Genomic DNA, 20,157 nt, shown 5'->3' on the forward strand with positions numbered 1-20,157 from the left:
TTGCCTGTCCTGTAGCTTCTTCACCAAGGCGAGCAGGAAGGAGGCATGGCTACACCTATAACAGTGAGGAGAGTTCTCAGTTGAAAAAGACAATATAAATGCTCATAGACATTTGGGATTATTTTTACCTGTGGAGACTTTTACTTCCACTGCACCACTTTGATATTTCGGTGGAAAAGTCAGGGCTTGGCAATTTAGCCACTATACCTCACTTGCTCAACTAGCATGTCCTTGAGTAAATGGGATATAAGCAACTACTGAAGTTAAAATTGCTGGGTTATATTGCATGCACAGATGTAAAAGAAGCATACCTAACAGAATTTGGTAGGCACTAGGACGCAAAGGAAGCATTTCAAAACAAAAATGGTCCAGCATGTGGCGAATGAAGTTACAATTTTGTTTTTTTTCTTTTGGTGAGACAGAGTATGGCTACTTTCATTTCTGCATTGACTTTCTCCAGAATTTTTCACATGATGAGTAGAGAAAAAATGAATTCTGATGTTGTCTAAGCAATACAGCTTTGCAAATAGCTTTTGTACTACAGTTAACCAAACTCCAAAGGGGGAAAAAGGATCCAGTTTTTGTAAGCCAAGTCATTGTAGTCCTTCCTATCTGCAGGGCAACCCCACCATTACTTCTGGCACTGCCAAGAACTAGTGCTATGTCATAACAAGGGAGAGTCCTGAATTTAGCTCAGGGACACCAATTACATCCCTGGCATCAGTAAGAATGCACATTCTCAACCCCTTTCATAGCCACTGTGCCCAGGTGCCAGCTCCCAGGACAAGACCATTAAAATGCACTTTATTCACTGTAATGTTTTGCTTGATTAAACCTTCCCAGGATGCTGATTTGAGCATGCTAGGATTTTTGTACTCCAACATTTGATCTCTGCTATAATCTCAGCTAGGACACAGTGCCAACGCTTTTGAAGAGCTTCTGTGGATATCAAGATACTATCAACACTGATTCAGAATCAAATCTAATGTGATTATTTTTAATCTAATCTCCTTCTATGAAGTAGTCAAAATATAGTAAATGCCTAGTCTACTATCCCTTTTCAGGTCAACTATATTTGGCTACTTCTTTCCCCCTACCTCAGAATGGCAAGGGGGATGTTTCAACAGTTAGCATAAACATTGCAGGTATGCACCCTTCTATCACAATAGTGTTGGTGTGTGTCGAAATCCTAGAATCCTAAAGCTGTGTTCTTTGAGCAAGGAAGGAGACATCATGGAGTACAGGGGGGGGGAGGAGAAACTTATTGGCATTCACCCACACTGACTCTGGTTTCTTAGTCCTTTGAGAAGTACGAAAAAGGCAGCTTAAGAACATTTTAAAATACACCAACCATTAGGCAAGTGTGTGTAAACCAAAGATATGTACCTTGCAGAGAATCCATAAGGAACGGGATTACAAAGCATCTGTGCATCATAATGTGTCCAACAAGGTCCTTAACAGTGGATGCCATGGTATACACTATCAGCAGTGGGTAGGTGTTACTCCAACTGAATTCCAAATTGCTACACATGTACTCAGACCTATCTGTCTACTTAGTTGTTTACTTGTCCATAATTTCTTGATAGGGTATCCTCCTACATGGAAGCCCTGAAGGCTTCAAACATAGCCACGAGATTAGCCTCCATGATAGAAATGGAGGGGCTTTGGGTCTCCCCTAGAGGTTGGGAACCATGTTGCACCTTAGCCCTGGAGGTGTTGGGGAAGAGCAGACAGTGGCAGGAATGCTGATATTGGTGGCCACCATTTTGTCTAGTTGCGCCTTTTTGGCTGGCATTTTAGCAGTGCGGGAAGAAGCATGATAGAATAAAGTTGGGTGCATTGAGGGGCTGTGAGACAGAGAGTCAGGGAAGTGAGAAATAGAAAAGGAATCAAGACTAGAATGGGATTTAGAGAACTAGAGAAAACAGAATATAGCAGATAGGCAACAAGCTACTACTCTCTCTGAGGCAGGAAAGAAACTGAGAAGGAAAAGGGGCAACTCCCACAGGGACAGGAAACTGAAGATCAGATCCTGCCTCTCTGGGAATGCAGTGGGAACCACCCAGTAATGAAGATGTCCTCCTGCTCAGGGGAGAATGTGAATTCCTGACTTTTGAAGAGAACGAAATTTCTTCTTCTCCATTTCTCATTACCATGATGGAAGACAATGGCCTGGCATTTTAGAAAGTTTGGCCTTTTCCCCCAAACCAAATCCTACAACCAAGTTCAGAAGACAGGTGGGTAATGCCACACTCATTGAATTAATGCAAGACCTGTATCTCCACTCCAACTCTAATCTGCAATCCAACTCTGAAGATGGCCTCAAATATAAATCAAGAAACCTGCAAAACAAGGGAGGGCACCTCTCGCTGCACATGCTCCAACAACTTGGGACAATTCTCAAGTTTGCTGAAAAATCTGGAGAGAAGAAAAAAATGGTCAAAGGGTTGCAATCACTCTGAAAACCCCAAGCCAAATCTCACAAAGTAATGGTTGCCATTATGGGACTGCCTGGACATTCCACCAAAACAGGAGATTTAACTCTGGAAAGGTACTGAAAACAGCATTGGGAGGTAGGAAGAAACCCAGAAGCAGGAAGAGGAAAGCTAGAAAACAGGCATTAAAGAATTTTTACTTCATTTTTTTTACTTCATTCCCCATGAGCCTTTGTCACTGACCCATAGACTGCAGGGAAGAACACAGATGTTAAATTAAGATCAATAATTTCTAAGTAACAAAGGCTACTCATCACACAGCTAAGTCTTTAGTTTTTATTACCACTGACAAGGCAGACACTCTCATTTGACATCATCTCAGCCACATAAATATAGTTTGGGATTGCCGGAATATTTCCAACTCTATTGGAAAGAAAATCCTCACCCAGACTTTCCACTAAGAATCGAGATGGCAATGGTTGCTTCGCATTTTATATAGATGACTGACTTGCTGCGGAAAAGTGCAAATTCCTCAATTTGTAGCACCTGCTATAAGTTCAGGCCTCTTTTATAAAATGTCAGCTCAATCCTGATCCAGGAGCTGGACAGAGAGAGTACTGCTGCCGCACCACCTCCAGAGGGCATTCCAGCAGCTCAGAGGCAGAAAGAACAAAAAACCTCCCCAGCTACCCAAAAGTCTTCCATAGGGGAAAAGGATGGCTTAAGTCCATCTTCCCTGCTGCCAGCGTTCCCAGGGCCAAAGCCCTCCAGGAATGCCCTAAGTTGCATCGACCCAGAGGTTAGGCCAACATAACTCTGGAAGCAGCAGCTAGAAGCAGGTCAGGTCCTGCAGAACTCCATGGAGCCAACCCACCCCCCTACTTGTCCTCCTGGCTGGCATAACCACCACTTAACCCAGGCAGGAGAGTAAACGCATCAGTGCAAGCCCGCACCACCTCCTATGGCCACGGGAGAGAGAAAGTGCCCCCCCCCCATTCTGAAATGGGTTGTGTGTTAACTCCAAATACTGAAGAAACCACATGTAGCTCTTTGTAAAAAAGCCAAAGCCAAGCCATCAAAGACTGACATTGTTTTCTGGAAAATCATCAACTCAAAAAGGTGATTTTATTGTGATTTGCCAGTGTACTGTAAGGTACCACACAAAATGTATGACTAAGACCTTCAAGATCCCTGCACTACTGTGATTTTCTGTTGCAAAGTTCTAAATAGTTTATTTTCCAAAAATGGCCCATATTATCACTGATATTTTTAGGTTATGATGGGAGTGAAAAACTTCCAAGTAGCTGAACACAATCACTGATTAAATAAGTAAATCAGTACAATTTCACCTGTTCTGCACATGATAAAACATTTATGAAAATACAGGAACTGTCAACATGTTCTGTCATCTTGAGAGTGACTGCAATGACTGATCATTCTTTCAACAGTAGACAAAAGGAAATGTGCTTTATGGCCTCTTCAACCTTATGAAAGTATTTCAATTCTTCTAATTTGAATACATGCAGAATCACATCTACTGCAATTTATTGTTCCTCCCAGCTCTAGACTCCAGACTGTTAGAAAAAGCATTTTCACTTTCTAGAACAGGTGACTCTGGCTGTAGCTACCAGTCAGTTCAATTCAAGGTTCTCCCATTTTCATTTTTCTATTACAATGAGCTTACTATGAGAGTCTGGGCATTTCAGAAATTAACCAAATTACAACTAAGGGGTAACAAGTTACCTATTCCTGCATACCTTCTGGTGGATCTTGTTCCTAACATTTCACCTTCATCTGTGGCTGGCATCTTCAGAGGTGTATCACAGAGGGAAGTCTGTTTTAGTGGGGTGTAAATTTGTCATGTCCCCGGGTGGGGAACCAATCAGTAAGTGTTTAGGTGGAATTTGCTATGCAAATGTGTGGTTGATAGTGGGGGTTTTCAGTCCAGGGAGTGATTCACATTAGCATTCCATGCAGCAGCAGGATTGGTGAATACAAATCCTGTGTTTGGGTGGAGTCCATTGTCCATGGTTAGCATGCCCTTGGCCTTTGCTCCTGGTGTTTTTAAGTACTGATAGCCAAGTTTTATTAATTACAGAAAAGTTACTCTAAGTTACTCTACTCAAGTCGCATTTTAGATTTTACCATTCTTAGCAAGTTCATTCCTCACACTGATCTCATATGGTTGAAAACAACATACTTGACAGGAATAGGTAAAGAACTCCACAGAGTATTTACATATCTTTTCAATAGATATGTTCTATGATCATATAACTGAAGATCAAGATTTTTCAAATTTAAAATGATCCTCTTTTCAAATTCCACAAACAGAAGAATTTGGGCAGTAGATGATGGCTGAGCTACAGAACATAAAGGACAGCAACTTTTGCAAATATACATGACTTGAAAGTGAGTATGAAAATCTTCTGATCTGGGAACTTTGCATAAATCATCACCAATCAGAAAAATCTGCATAACGTGAAGTTTAGTAATGCTACCACCTCTAAAAGATATCATCTGATAACTCTGGCCCCTTCCGCACATGAAGAATAATGCACTTTCAATCCACTCTGCAGCTGTGTGAAATAGCAAAATCCACTTGCAAACAATTGTGAAAGTAGATTGAAAGTGTATCATTCTGCATGTGCGGAAGGGGCCTCTGAGATTTGCAATGCTGATATGCAGAGAAGTAGGGTGGGAAATTTTCTGGTAGTAAGTTTTTCATTTCTAAACCTTACTGCATACAGTCAATAATAAATCGCTATCTCTCCTAACACATTAGGCATGTTTGACAATTTCAAATTTGTAATTATTGCCTTTCAGATTATTATTCATCTGAATTGCGAGACAGCACATTCATGTTTATTAATTTGCAAATGGGTTTTGAGATAAAACCTCAAATATATATAGACATCCAAATTTTTAAAAATTAATTTACCTGGTTGGCTTTGATTGACCTACAGTCAAAGCTGAAGTGTCTACTAATATGTTTCTTCTTACGTGGCTGAATGAATATTATCACCAATAATCTGATATGCAGCTAACAAGTAGTTAAAATATGAGTGGACCACCACATCCAGACATATCAGAGTTTGGGAGGAAGGGCTGCTAAAATTAGTGCCACTTTTCAGTACCTTAGATCTTTTTTCTTAAATTTTAACAATACAAAGGAAGTAAATGATAAACTTAATGGGGATTTCCAGGCAAGACACTAACAGAGTTGGCTGCCAATAGCCATTATCTGCATAACAACCATAGAATTCCTGGGTGGTCTGCAATCCAAGTATTAACCAGGGCTGCCTCTGCTTAGCTTGTGAGATCTGACAAAATTAGGCCACCCTGGACCATCCAGGTAAGTGTCAGCTAACAGTTACAATAAAAAGAATCATTAAAACGATGAAAGACAAAACTAATTTATTTATATATAAATAAAATGTGGGAATGGGTAGGCACACACAAACTTTATATAAATACATATATACGTATTTATATATAATTTAGTCAATAAACTAAATCAGAACACACTATTTAGGGCACTAGAAAATTGTCTAATGTTTCAGAAACTCAAGATCACACGAATATGCTTCTCTATGTAATACATAGCTGCTATTGTACTTAAACAGATTTTTAACACTATTTATGTTCCTGTTTTAATTCTGTTGGAAATTAAGTTTCCATTGAGACATTAATCTATATCATGAATCCCCACTATAATGTCTGTAGGTGCTATGGCATGTGAATGAACTTCACTCAGCCCTCCTCAAGCTTGTCAGAAAATAGGCAGGGCTTGTTACTGGCTGTCCACATTCCCACTAGAAATCAGGAGGACTAGTAAGCAGTTCAGTTTTCCTTAAGTCAGTATGTCATTCCATTTCCCTTTCAGATTTTCCTTCTTGTCAGGAGGTATGAAGAGGGAAATACTCCATTTTCTTGTTAAAAAAAGAAGTTACTTTAGAACAATTTTTATATGTATGCATTTTCTTCTCATTTGCTACAGAAACCCCCTCCATACCCCACCAAACCTTTACTTAGGCTAGAAAAAGAACTTCCAACTAATGGTGTGCTGATTTCTGGCCTTTAATTATTCCATTAGGTTTGATAAGGCCTTCCTTACTACACTATGGAGATCAGAAAAATAAGTGAGCTTCAGCCACACCCTGACTTGGATTGCCACTCATGCCTTCCCTTCCATGGAGAAGGCAGGGGGTTGACTATGCTTATCTACTTAGTTTCCACCTTGCTGAGGGACCTAGCAAGCAGTTCATTACTCATTTCCATCTACTCTTTCATGGGGAAAGCATAAGAACAGAGACATATTTTCAGTCTTGCCATCTCTGCATCTCTGAGAATAAAGTCCCATCACTTCTTCCTAAATTGCACATGCACCAGTCACTATTGGCTACTTCTGGGGATTAATCTAACAGATCAGAGTTTTTAAAACACATATTTTTAGTCATAGCTTAAAACTGAAATATGCTGCTGTATGAGCTACAATTAGTTTATCTTTTCCATAACACTTACCGTCAAATATGGGTATCAAAGAATGTTGTCTTGTGAACCTTCCCTATACAGCAATAATGTATTCATGTTCATTCCACATGACAAATTTTACTTGTGAAAGATTGTAGGAACTTTTGAACTCTGACAACACACTTTCAACAGCCAGCTGGACGGCCCATGTTATTTCATCGTAGTTTTGTCTTCCCTTCCTTTTTCACCTTGTACTTGCGGTCCCTGAGCTAAGTATCAAGAGGAAGGGTGACAAATGGCTCAGGAATCAGTATCCGAGGGTTCTTCTTCCCCCTTAATAGAGTTAAGCTGCTTTAATGCCATTTGATACCCTCACTTCCCTGAGCTACACGTCAATTCAAGTTAGAGGAGACAGACTTTCCTCAGCACCTTTCACCAGCCAGTGCAGACAGTGATCCAAGTTACAAGAAATAGCCCGTTGCAGATCACACAAGTCCAAGCACAATTTTGACAGTGATCTAAAACAGAGTGAGTCTGACTACCCCTTCCAGTATGTGGCTCAGCTGCTAGAACACTGGACTAGGATCTTGAAGATGCTGGTCCAAATCCCACTATCCCATGGAAGCCTGCTGGGTGATCTGGGGTTTAGCCACTTAAAATGAAGGGAAGCATCCTGTACACGACTTTCCACCATTGGGAAGAGAGTCATACCAGAACCCCAGTGCTACCGCCAACCATGCCAATGTAGCAAGGACAGAGCCGACATAAGTTGGCCCCCCCCCCCCCCCGGCCTGGTCTCCAGATGCCCGACACCTTTGGGGTGGCATAAGTTCATGGAGCCCTGTGGAATGCCTGGGGTTTTACTTTTTTGCCTCCAAGTGACCAAAAAGCCCTCTGGAGGTGGAAGTGCGGTATAGTAGCTGCATCATCCCCGCCCTCCCGGATCTCTGTATTGGGCTGTAAATCCATTCTGAAGCCAACTGAACTCTGAGCCATCACTACATCCTGTACCACTGAATCCCACATATTGCTCTTAGAAGTGACTTCTCATCCACCCTGATGTTTGAATAATTTTGGTTACTTTTTTCAAGTACTAAAACATTATTTTTTAAGATGGAGGTAACTAGCAGGGCACTCTGAATTCCAAGTCCCATGGAACCACAAATTTATATTCACAGTCAAAATGAACTTTATTTGTCATGTTGTTGCCCATTAACACAGTTTGGAGATATCCTTTTGGAGCACCTCCCAACATGGATCGGTTCTCACTATCCTTAATAAATTCAGTGTTATCTGCAAATCTGGCCACTTCATTGCTCACCTTCACTTCTATGGAAATGGTCTCATCTCCACAGTACCCTGATACTTATTTCTCGACACTGTGAGAACTGTTCAGCTATCCCTCTTCTCTCACTTCTAAATCATAGGAGAACCCATCCTGTTATCTCCAGCTTTTACTCAGGACACTTTGGCCTCAGAAGCCAATGAAATACTAATATTCTATCTGGAGATGAGAATTCTAAGATCCACATTGGTCTATAGGACTCCAAGGCTAGCCGAGCTGGTAAAACACCATGATGGTTATATGAAGACAAGACCATATACAATAGTTACATGAAGGCAAGGGCACATACCTTTAAAAAGCCAAAAATCCAGCAACAATACTTGTGATTTCTTGCAACCTAAAAAGCTTGAGCCCAGTGGCACCTTTAAGATGAACCAAGTTTTATTTTTGGTGTAACCTCTCCTGTGCCTGAACACTTTCTCAAATACACTGAAAAAGAAGTCACCAACCATTACATATAGGTGTGAGAGTGTTGCCTGGAAAGGCTAGTTAGGGCCAATATGATCTAACTAGTAACGTGTGCATTAAGATAGGATTGACACAGATGGTAAAACCTCTGAACAGTAAAAGTTTACTGACAGATACAGGAACTGAATGATGTTAGCATATTTAGTGAGATAAGAATCCAACAGCTCTATTGAGACCTGGAGTCCAACCCGGCTACCCCCCTGAAATATCCTCGCAACCTAGTTATCCATTTACAGAGCAACAGAGAGTTTATCCCGTATTTTACAGAACAGATATGTGTATGCGTATATATATGGAGAACTGGACAAAACAGAGGCCAGAAGTCTAAAGAGTGTCCCAAATAACCAAAATAAGGTTGGGAGATTTCAACAACAGCTAATACTATATCATCCAAGGGAACACCTGTGTAGGTCAACATAATCACAGAAAGCCTAGTTCACCCCAGGTCCAAACCAAAGCATAAAATCAGAAAGGGTACCATACAGATGATTTAGTCCAATCCCCTGTTCATTGCAGGATCAGCCTAAAGCAGGGGTCCCCAAACTTTGTAAACAGGGGGCCAGTTCACTGTCCCTCAGGCTGTTGGAGGGCCAGACTAAAAAAAACTATGAACAAATTCCTATGCACAAATGATTGTAAAATGTTTGATTTCACCTTTCAGCCTTTCTGTCATGGTCTATTTTTAGAATAGTGACCAAAGTATATGTCAAGTACAGGGTGGGCTCCAAATATTGTTGGGGAGGCTGTGGAATACCTTCCCCTGTAAAAAAAAAAAAGCAGAACTTTCCCAATGAAGCATTCCATCTAACCCAGGATCAGGTATCTTCCTGGGTTCTTTCCTCCCTAGCAGCCAGCGAGCGATTCGCCAGCCTGGCTGATGCCAGTGGGAGTGAGGCGGAACAGAAAGCCTGAGAGCAACACATGGAGTAGCCGAGAGGGAAGGGCGGAGCAGGCATTGCCACATGTAAGGTTTCCAACTCTGGGTCAGAAAATTCATGGAGATTTGGGGGTGCCATCATGTAACTGCAATCAATGGCTGTTGGGGCCGGTTCCTCCTCTCCCTCGAGCCCCCACTGCACATGAATGGAGCCATCGCCGCCATTCCTGGCGGGCCGGATAAATGGCTTCAGGGGGCCACATTTGACCCCCGGGTCGTAGTTTGGGGACCCGTGGCCTAAAGCATCCTTGACAAGTGTTCATCTGGCCTGCTGCTTGAAGACTGCCAGCGACAGGGAATTTACCACCTCCCTTGCAACAATTCCACTGCTCACTGTAACACAAAAATTCCTAATATCTAATTAGAACCTTTTTGCCCATAATTTAATGCCACTATTGCAAGTCCTATCCTCTGCTGCCAATAGGAACAGCTCCTTGCCCTAAGACTAAGCAAGGGTCTTTCAAATACTTAAAGAGAGTGATTACATCCCCCCTTAAACTTCCTCTTCTCCAGACTAACCACCAAGTCCCTCAGCTTTTCTTCCTAGGACTTAGTCTCCAGGCCCCTGATCATCCTCATAGCTTTTTCTGCACCCACTCCATTTTGTCCACTTCCTTTCTGAACTGTGGCCTCCACAACCACACACAGGAGTCCATGTGTAGTCTGACCAATATGATGCACAGAAAGGACTATGATATCTTGTGATTTAAATGTTATGCTTCTGTTGATATACCCCAAGATTGCATTAGGTATTTCTGCCACACTGATTGCTCATATTCAACTTACAGTCCACCTGTATCCCAAGTTCTTGTTCACATACATAGCTTTCCACCTGTACCCCCATCCAGAAAGCGAGCTTCTCATTTTTGTTACACAAATGTAGTCCCCTGCACTTATCCTTGTTGAATTGCATCTTCTTCACATCTGCCATATTTCCAGTGTGGATATTTTAGTTTGGTACTGTTATTTAGAAGAAAACAACTTTGGATTTATATCCCACCTTTCTCTGCTGTAAGGAGACTCAATATGGCTTACAAGCTCCTTTCCCTTCCTCTGCCCACAACAGACACCTTGTGAGGTAGGTGGGGCTGAGAGTTCCAAAAAACTGTGAATAATCCAAGGTCACCCAGCAGGAACATGGGACTGCAGAAACACACCTGGTTCACCAGATAAGCCTCTACCACTCTGGTGGAAGAGTGGGGAATCAAACCCAATTATCCAGATGAGAATCCACCTGCTCTAAACCACTACACCATACTAACTGTTACTGCACCACGCTGGCTCTTGGTTTCATTACTACCACCACTCTACACTCCCTTCCCCAATACTTAAACAGCACCATATTAAAAACCCAGAAAAACATCCAGATAAACTCATGCTTCAAGCTCTATTACATAACTGTAGAATAAGACAACCCTGGGTTGCTACTAGCAATGTAATGACTATAAGTGGATAAACAGCATAACTGTCTTGTTCCACAATGTCCAAAGGCAAGAAAAAAACCCAGAGACTCATATCTACTCATCTTTGTCAGATCTATATAGGTGGTAGTACTCTTATAATTATGGGGGGTTTTCTTGTCCATCACCTCAGGCTAACCAACTTACCTTCTAAATCCCAATAGATTCCAAAGATGCAGTATGGTTCCTGGGCCAAAAACCAGTAAAACAGCAGGGAGTGGATAGTCACACAGGATATCCTGTGCTGAGCAATATCAAAAGCCATTCAGTTATATAACAGTTAATGTATCAGACAAGAACCCTGGTGAGCTGAATTAAGTTTCCCATACTGCTGAAAATCTCACTAAAAGGCCTCAGGCCAGTCACAATCTCTCATCTAGACCAGCCTCTTGGGACTATTTAAAGATAAATGGGGGAGAACCAAGTGGGCCATCCTGTTTCTTTTGGAGGAAGACAAGATTAAAAAGTAGATATGCATGATGTGACTAAGAACCTCTCAACGTTAGTCATGTAATGCTTCATCTCACTGGATGGCTGGAATTCAAGAAAATCCACACACTAGAGAAGTTTAAGGTCAAATACCTGCTATACCTGGCACACTTAAGGGTTTTTTGTTGTTGCTGAATAACTATTTTTGAAAACTACTGGAAACCAGCACTGAAGAGGTACATATGTGTGTTTTATTTTCCCAAATTATATATATATATGTCAGTAGTTCCCAGTGAACGGTTTAAGACAGCTTACACAGAACCATTCTTAAATAAGCAAGTAGGTTAAGTAAAATACCTTATTTACATGAAAAGGAAGACTAACTTTTTCTATGTATGATGCATAAAGAACACCGGCTGTCTTAAATTTGGATACAAGCTACAGTTATGTACAGTAATAAACCTTCTGGAAAATTTGTTTTCTGGGAGGGTCACTTAAATTCACATAAGTATGGCAAATAAAAATGTCTGCCATAAAAAATTGTACTGAGGGGAGGGGTTAAAAAGCACTGATGGAACAGCCATAGCCAGACGAGCCAAGGGCATTTAGAAACAGAGAAGGATTATATAAGTGATAAATTAAGCAAAATTCGTATCATACCTTAATTAAAACTTGGTAGATTACATTGCTTGGGGACCAGATGCAGCCCTTGGCCATGTATTAGCACCCTTGGTGTAGAATAGTAATGAAGGCCAAGGAATCTTAATCCAGGAACTAGTATTAGTTCAGTAAGTTTCTGGTTATATTATATGTGAGGTTTGACACTTTGTTAACAATAGAATACATCACTGTTGCCTGTACATAGAGATGTCTCCAGCCAGGCTTAGGCTGAGCTATCAACATTTACAGGTATTAACAGGCATACAGCCCTCTTGAATAACAGTATCAGCAGTAACACATGAAGCATGTTCCCTTGCATGTAGCCACAGGCTCAGGGCACAAGCACAATACAAGCATATGTTTATTTCATAGCAATCCATGGACTTCTTCAAAACATTCTGGTAATTACAGGATGGCAAAGGCATTGAAAATTATCTGACCGATTCATTAACACCCTACCACCCTTACACATCTAGTGCATCAAAATTTCCTAGAGAGGAAAGGACAATTAATTTAGTTTAAGTCTGTGTTTTCAGAGCACAAATGTGGCCTAACATGCAACACTCTCAACAATTTTTGGGTGCCAGCTGTACAGCAGCTATTCAAGTACTGTTAATAGCTCCATTCAGACATCTTAAAATCTGCCCAGTAGATTCCTCTAGTTGAAGAAACAGCAAGATTTATTAGATTGCCCTTTTCCTTCATGTGTGATCTTTAAAAGCCTTCGTGGAAACTATCCATTTCAAGGTATCCTTTCATGTCATGCAAAGAGAGATTACAAGTGCTCATAAGAGAAATCTATATAACTCTTTTGCATTTTGCTTTTATGCAAAGACCCATCCCCATATCACAATCAGACTCAGTCACATTCTTTTCCATCACCCTTCAGCACATGAAAGACAGGTACTGAGCTCCCAAAGGCACCTGCGAGTAGCAGAGTGCTAGACTAGATGGACTCTGGTCTGATCCAGCAGGCTAGTTCTTATGACTTTGAGCTAGAACACTATTCCTAACTTTTATATGCCGCCCTCAAGCTTACACACCAGAGAGATGTTCCCCAACACAACAGCCTGGACTGCCAGCCCAAGTATTATTCGCCAGCTAAAAACACCTCAATGTGAGTAAGAGGTACCACTTTCTGGGAGAAGATATGGCTCAGTGACAGATAGGGTTGCTACTTCCAGGTTAGCAAATACCTAGAGATTTGTGGGATGAAGCCTGAGGGGGGGGGGAGGTTGGGGAGGAGAGGAACTTCAATGAGGCATCAATGCCATCAACCCTACCATCCAAATTAGCCTGTACTGATCTGTCACCTGGGAATCAGATGCAACAGTGAGAGATCTCCAGCTACCACTTGGAGGTTGGCAATTATATTAACAGACCACCTGCTTTGCATAGTAAAGGTCCCAGGTTCAATCCAAGGCATCACTAGTTTTTTAAAAAAATCTCAGGTAGCAGTCACTTAGTAAAATCTTCCTCTGCTAAGACCCTGAAGAGTCACTGTCCATCACAAGGATCCACACACTGTATTTAACCAGTAGATTCAAGTCAACAAAAGTTTAGGCTGGAATAATATTTTGTTAGGCTTTTTAAATACCACAAGTCTGGTGTTTCTCTCGACAGTCAAGACATAATTAGATGGAAAAATGGACCAATTCTGCATAAAGGAGCATCCCATGTTCTCCCACTTTCTAACATTTTGGTTATTTTGAATTTCTCCTCCTCTGCATTTGTCAAATTTATATTTAAAATAACCTACAAGTCTTGTGCCCTGTTTCTGATAGCTCTGGCTAGTCTGATCTCATCAGATGCTAAAAGTTAAGTAGGATTGATCTTGGGCACCATTTGGATGGGAGGCCAACAAGGAATATCAGGATTGTAACTAGCAAATTACCTCCAAACATCTCTTGCCTTGAAAACCCCACTAGGATCACCATAAATCAGTTGTGACTTGACAGAACCCCCAGCCCCAAAAGTCTTATAGTTTACATAAGACTGCAGGTTATGCTTTCTACATGTTTATGACAGCCATCTCACCAAGTCACAGTAGTAGCCTTGTAGATGCCTGAACAGCTGAAGTTCTTTAAGTGGCTTTTGATAACTGGTACTAGTATATACAGACAATAAACAAAGAAAGCAGGATAGAGGCAAAGAGAATGCAGGAGAAAAGAGACACAGAAAATTATCAAGATACTGAAATTACAGCAGAAGACCTGTCAGCACGTAGTAGACACACCAAAAAAAATCCTAGAGTTAGCTTCTGCTATTTTGCACCCTTCCCCCCACAAACCCAGTTACTTAGTGGATAGTACTAGTTTTCCTGAAACTTTAAATACCTTTATGTCTTAACAAGAGTTATCGATATTAATATTAAATGCTAGTGTGTGCTTAAGGAAAGGCCCTGAGAATACAACCTGATCTTATACATGATTGCTCATATGCAAGTATTTCTTTGTTCTGTGGAACTTACTCCAAACATAGGATTGTAATAATAAGAGTTTGGTTCTCATTTCACTTAGCTGGTCACATCTGCAGTCCCCTTATCAAGTATAAATATACACGTTCCAACCTCACACTAACTATGCTTCCTCATAAGCCCCGGTGATTTAAATGGAGCTTACTCTCACATGAACTGTAGACAATGGGCATTTGGGGCTGTAGAAAGGGAGAGCAATGGGACTGCAGAAAAGGGGTGTAAGAAAGTTGCATTTCATTGATCCAATTCAAAGTATCAACATACTGGGAACAGAGAGCCCTTTAAATTTAATTTAAATAGTTAATTTAAACAACAGTTCCTCCTTAAATATAAACACTTAATTATTAATACTGTATATATAAAACTACTGAGATCTAAAGCTCACAAACTTTTAAAATGCAATTATTTCCAGCACATTCAATGTGATTTTTTAAAAATAAATCTTTATTCTGGTAACTCATAGACTTTAAATATAATAAGAACAACATTTGGAAAACGATTTTCCTAGACTAAATAAGCAGGCAATAGCCTCTGTGTGCATGCACATGCACACATACCCCTTTCCAATTCCAAAAGGCAAGATGACCCTTGTCAAAGCCTTGTTTGGAGGACAACTTCTTTGTTATGGATTACAAGGTCCCACCTTTTTGACGCAGAGGATCTAGGTCTTCCTTTAATCTCCTCTGTCTTTTTTTTTAATGACAGGCCTGATACTGTCACAAGAGTCAATATCTACATGAAGTCCGTGTTAGGGAAATCACTTTGTCAAAGAAGAATGGGATGTGGCTTTAAATCTATATTAGATCAATACTTGCTACTGATGAACAGGATGGAGAATATGAAGAATACTGCTTACATTAAGAAAGCCAGAACAAAAATTGTCAGTATATATGACTGCACTATGAAAAGCAACCTGAAAACAAATGCTAGGAGCGTTTGTGAAATGTATGCCAGATATGGAATACACTGAAACCCATGCCAAGCCTTCATTTCTTTCCTCTGAGTAAATGCGACACAGTCAGGCCTCATATGCAGGCCTCTGTAATACAGACAAGACCTTTGTTCCATACACCGATGTTTTCCCCCAAAAGCCCTTGACAAAACTTTCCGCTCTCCCCGCCCTAATGTTTCCTTGCTCCTAATCTAAACTTTTTTTTCCGAATTCCTGATGTTTTAAACCCCTGCAGCGATGCACAAACCCTCGCCCGGACCTCACTGGCCATTTGGAGAAAGGAACAATAAAAGTTGTAGAGCAAGCAGATCGGCCTAGAGAGCTGGCGAAAGCCCCGAGATCAGTTTGACTGCGAGTCCCGGACCAGTCGGCAGCAACTCGGAAGCCGCCTGGGTCGAGAAGGACAAGGATGGGGAGAAGAGAAGAATGTGGTATATCTAAATACGACGCGTTATGCAAACAAGCCACCAGCTAGTTACTTCTCGAAGGCCCCGGCGAGGGAGAACCAGCTCCAAAATTACAGGGGCGAAAACAATCTGCTTCGGCATTGGGGACTTAAATTAGCCAAGCACCCTTTTTACGCTTAGCAGAGGGCAGCTTCTCCCCCCGCCCCTCCTCCCCAAAAGGCTGGCCAATATGGAGGCACCTGATCATTTAGCATTTCTTCTCTCTTTTTTATTGTTGTTGTCGTTATTCGGCTCGGGGGGCGGACTGTTTCCTCGCCTCCAGTGTATTCAAAGGGGTTCACAGGAGAGTAAATAATATATCTAATGGAAGGAGGCCCCTCGGGAAAGAGTGGGGGGAATCCGAGCAGGGGGGGAACACAACCCGGGTGCTGCCGTGTCAACACTGACACTGTCCTTTTGTATTTAGCAGTCAGGGCTAATCTGAACCAGTGGAGGAGGAGGAGGAGAAGGGAGAAGCGAGGCCCGACCACAAAGGGGGGGAGAGGGGGGAGAAGAGACGTGTCTTCTGTGTTCCTGGGGACACGGGCGTGAAGGTGGGGGAGCAGATTTGCCCCACTCACCGTCCCTGCTCTGCAACCGAGGGGAGGGGGGAGAGAAGAGAAGAAAGGCTGAATCACGATAAGCCTCGAGCAGTCGCTTGGCCATTTTGTCAGCTCCGTTTCTGCCACCCAGGCTCCTCTTTCACCACTCCTCTTTCTTCCCTGGTATTTATCGCTCCCCACCCCCGAGATAAAATCAGCCCTGCAGGGGGAGGACTTCCTCCGGCCTCCGACAGCCATCGCTACCTTACCGTGGTTACCTCCCCCTACTGCCCCCCCCCCGGGGCCGACCCCAACGACAAGCGCTCCCCGGCCTGCTCCACACAACAGCTCCTTCCGTGTCGGGCCCCCTCCCGCTTGTGCCGCTAGCGAGAGAGAAGAAAAGATTCGCTGGTCTCCCCCCGAAAAGTGAAGGCCACAAACGCCACCACCCCCGCGCCCCGCCAGCCCCAGAGCCCCACAGTACCGAGTTTGTCCCGACGCGGCCTCCGCACAAACGCCCCGTGCCTCCCCGGCGGCTCCGGCTCCTCTTCTGTCCTGCCCGGCGCCTCTTCCCTTCAATTATCAGCTGAAGCCGCAGCACCGACCAGAGCGCCGTCTACCTCCGCTCCCGTACCCCCTACAGCCGCGCAGGGGGGGCGGGGACTACTTTACCCCAGAAGGGGCCCGGGGCCCCCGCTGTCGTCCCCCCCCCCCGCCAGCAGCAGTAGTCCTCCTTCTGTCCGTCCGGGCGCTCCTTACCGCTTCGCCACCGGCCCCCTCCTTTAGTAGTTCTATCCTTCCCGTCCCCCTCCGCCTGTCTCAGACGTTCCTTGGCCGAAAAAGAGATATCCCTCCGCCGGGGTCGTCACCCCTGGGGTGCGCGCAGGCGTTATGCCTGCTGGGTCGGCGAGGCCACAGGTGGCGTCCGCGGTGGGGGCTGGCTTCTTCAACCGTAGCGGGTCGGGGACCTCTTCCTGCCGTTGCGACGGTAAAGCCCCGTCGGCTGGAAGCATTCAGAGATGCGTCTCCTTTAAGAGTGGGGGGAGCGGAATTCCCGTGACCTCTCCGTGTGCCCGCCCCTTCCTGGTTGCCATAGCCACGGGCTGCTGGCGTCCCAAAATGGCGTCTCTTCTCCCAGATGTTTTGTTTGAAATGCGTGGACAAGCCCCGGCGCCGAGCAAGGACTTCTATCAGCTTCTCGTGAATCGGAAGACCGTGAGTAATTTTTTTTTCTTGTAATCGACCCTTGATAGATTTTTTCTCAGTCTTTAGGAAGAAGAGTGAAACAAAACAATGTACTGATAATAACGCCGTCTTATGCTGAGCTAGACCCTTCCTCCGACTGACAGCGGCTGCACAAGGTATCCAGTGAAGGTCTTTCGCGTCACTAGTGCTTGATCCTTTTAACTACTGATGCCAGAGATTGAACTTGAGGTCTTCTGCATAAAACGTAGATGTCCTGTCACTGGGTAATAGTCTTGAAGATATTCCTGCTCAGCTACTATTGAGTCAAATTCTTAGCCTAACCAATCTTATAAGGTTGTTGTGGAAGAAGTAGGTGAGTTCAGTTATATACACTGCCCTGAGTGGGTGGTGTTAAGAATTCTAAGATAGTGATAAGGTAGTATAACTATCCCCTTCCCCAGAGTAGCAGAGCAAAGTATGTGGCATACTGATTACCTTGTCCCTTAATCCAACTGCTTATTCAAGGAGGGAATAAATAATTAGCTTTTCTTGGTCCTCACCCCAAGTCTTTTGGAGTGGCTTCAATTTAAGACAAATAATTAAAACACTCTGCTAAGAGGAGTAATAAAATTATCCTAATTCCAGAGGGATAGTCTGTTACATTGAAAATGAACAGAAGTCTACCTGTTAGCTTTTAAGGTGTGATTGGACTCCACAATCAGCCAAATGCAATAAAATAATGAACATTCAGAAAACAGAACAAAAAATTAGAGAGAAAACAAATCAGAATCAACTTTTTGGGATGGAAAGAGATAACAGCTAGACACCATGGAGAAAATTACTCTTTTCTTACATAGAAGATACTTGCTCTTTGCTTTGTAGCACTGTTGCTTGGAAAGAAGTTTCTTTAAAAATGAGTAAATTGTTTTTTTTTATTTGGTTCTTGTCAGGGAAGCAAAATAAATGTGGTGTGCATCTTGTGCACAGATCTTGGTGATCTAAATGACAGCACCTGTCATCCAGGGTCAGTTGGCAAAAGCCTGATGCAACTGAACCAAACCAGTCTGATCCGGTGCTGTGACCTTCACATTGATTGGACAGTGATTGTATATTAGCAGAGCACTATCAGTGCTCAGTGTCTGTTAGGGTTTCTTGTTTACTGCGAGGCATGCTGCCGGTTTGTTCCTTGATGTTCACTGTATATAGCTTGCACCTGAAAGTAAAATTCCTTCTTTGAAGTGAAGCTACTGTGTGGTGTGGAGTTATTCGTCTGCCGTGCCAAGCCATCTTCAACTGCGCTTATCTTACTCTGGTAACGCATCTATCCGCTGATAAACCGCCTACTCTGTCAGTTCTAAGACCTGGGTGTGGGAAAGCATGTGCTCCAAAGAAGACTTTTACAAGGACCTACAAGATACAATGAAATAGACTTGTAAATGGCTAGTGAAAGTTTAAAAATCCCCGAACTGGAAACTTCTTCAGGTTTGTTATTAAAGTGCAATGCAGAGCATGAAAGACATCGTTAAAAGGATCTGCATGTGGAAAAAGTTGCAGTCTTGAGCTTTTAAGACTGTAATAGAAAATGGTAGCATCTGGACATTTAGTGAGGTTGTATATAAACCACAGCAAGTATCGAACGACCTGGTGGCAAAAGTAATATTACCAGGTTCTTTTAAAAAATATTTTGTTTTTTCTTCAGATATTCAAAAATATAAATGAGTAGTATAATTCAGATATTCAAAGATACAAATGAGTAATATAATCATAGAGTCCGTGTGGTATAATAGGCAATGTTGGAAGCAAGGATTCAAACCCTCATTTGGTCATGAATCTCCTTGATGTTGTTACCATCTTTCATCCAATACTTTTCAGCATAATTAGGGACATAAAATGCAATAGCCACACATAGGCTGCCTTAGCTTTCTCAGATAAATACTGACAATTGCATATATCATTGGGCCACTCCCCACACACCATAAGCTGCGGGGTCACCTCTTTAAAAGACACGAGGAGGATGGACGTTCCCCACATCACCAGCGCCCACTGCTCAGCTGCCCTTAATTTGCCGCTCTCCCACCTCCTTGTCACGCGGCAAATTAGGTCCTCTGAAAAGAGCAACATTTTCCAAAAACCCGCAGGTGCCACAGGGGGGTGGGGAACCTTCGCTGAAAGCTTATCGCAGCTGGCTGATTTCCGCTCTGGCCAGCGCGCAAGCTTCCGGCCAATCTGTAGGAAACAGGAAACCGGCCATTTTGTTTAGGGAGGAGTATTCCCGTCCAGAAAGTGTCTTTCGGAAATTGAGACGTGGTGCACAACAAGACGTGCCAACATTGCTCTTTTGCTCGAAGCTCC

The 20,157-nt window shown here is 42.8% G+C and overlaps 2 protein-coding genes across 6 annotated transcripts in view; one reads left to right on the top strand and one right to left on the bottom strand.

Moving 5' to 3' along the window:
• The window catches only part of TRIP12 (thyroid hormone receptor interactor 12), a 108,355-nt gene extending 90,845 nt beyond the window's left edge, over positions 1-17,510 (bottom strand). For 4 of the 5 annotated variants that reach the window (XM_048506499.1, XM_048506498.1, XM_048506497.1 and 1 more), the window contains exon 1: positions 17,105-17,370. The gene's annotated coding sequence lies outside the window, so the exon portion shown is untranslated. The other variant, XM_048506496.1, reaches the window with a different exon arrangement.
• Position 17,511: 1 nt separating this feature from the next.
• Positions 17,512-20,157, top strand: part of FBXO36 (F-box protein 36) — a 47,284-nt gene continuing 44,638 nt past the window's right edge. The window contains exon 1 of the mRNA XM_048506500.1: positions 17,512-17,835. Within this exon, the coding sequence (XP_048362457.1) occupies positions 17,512-17,835 (324 nt within the window). The remainder of the gene's footprint in view (positions 17,836-20,157) is intronic.

This window comes from Sphaerodactylus townsendi, linkage group LG08 (assembly GCF_021028975.2).
Source record: "Sphaerodactylus townsendi isolate TG3544 linkage group LG08, MPM_Stown_v2.3, whole genome shotgun sequence".
Lineage (NCBI taxonomy): Eukaryota > Metazoa > Chordata > Lepidosauria > Squamata > Sphaerodactylidae > Sphaerodactylus > Sphaerodactylus townsendi.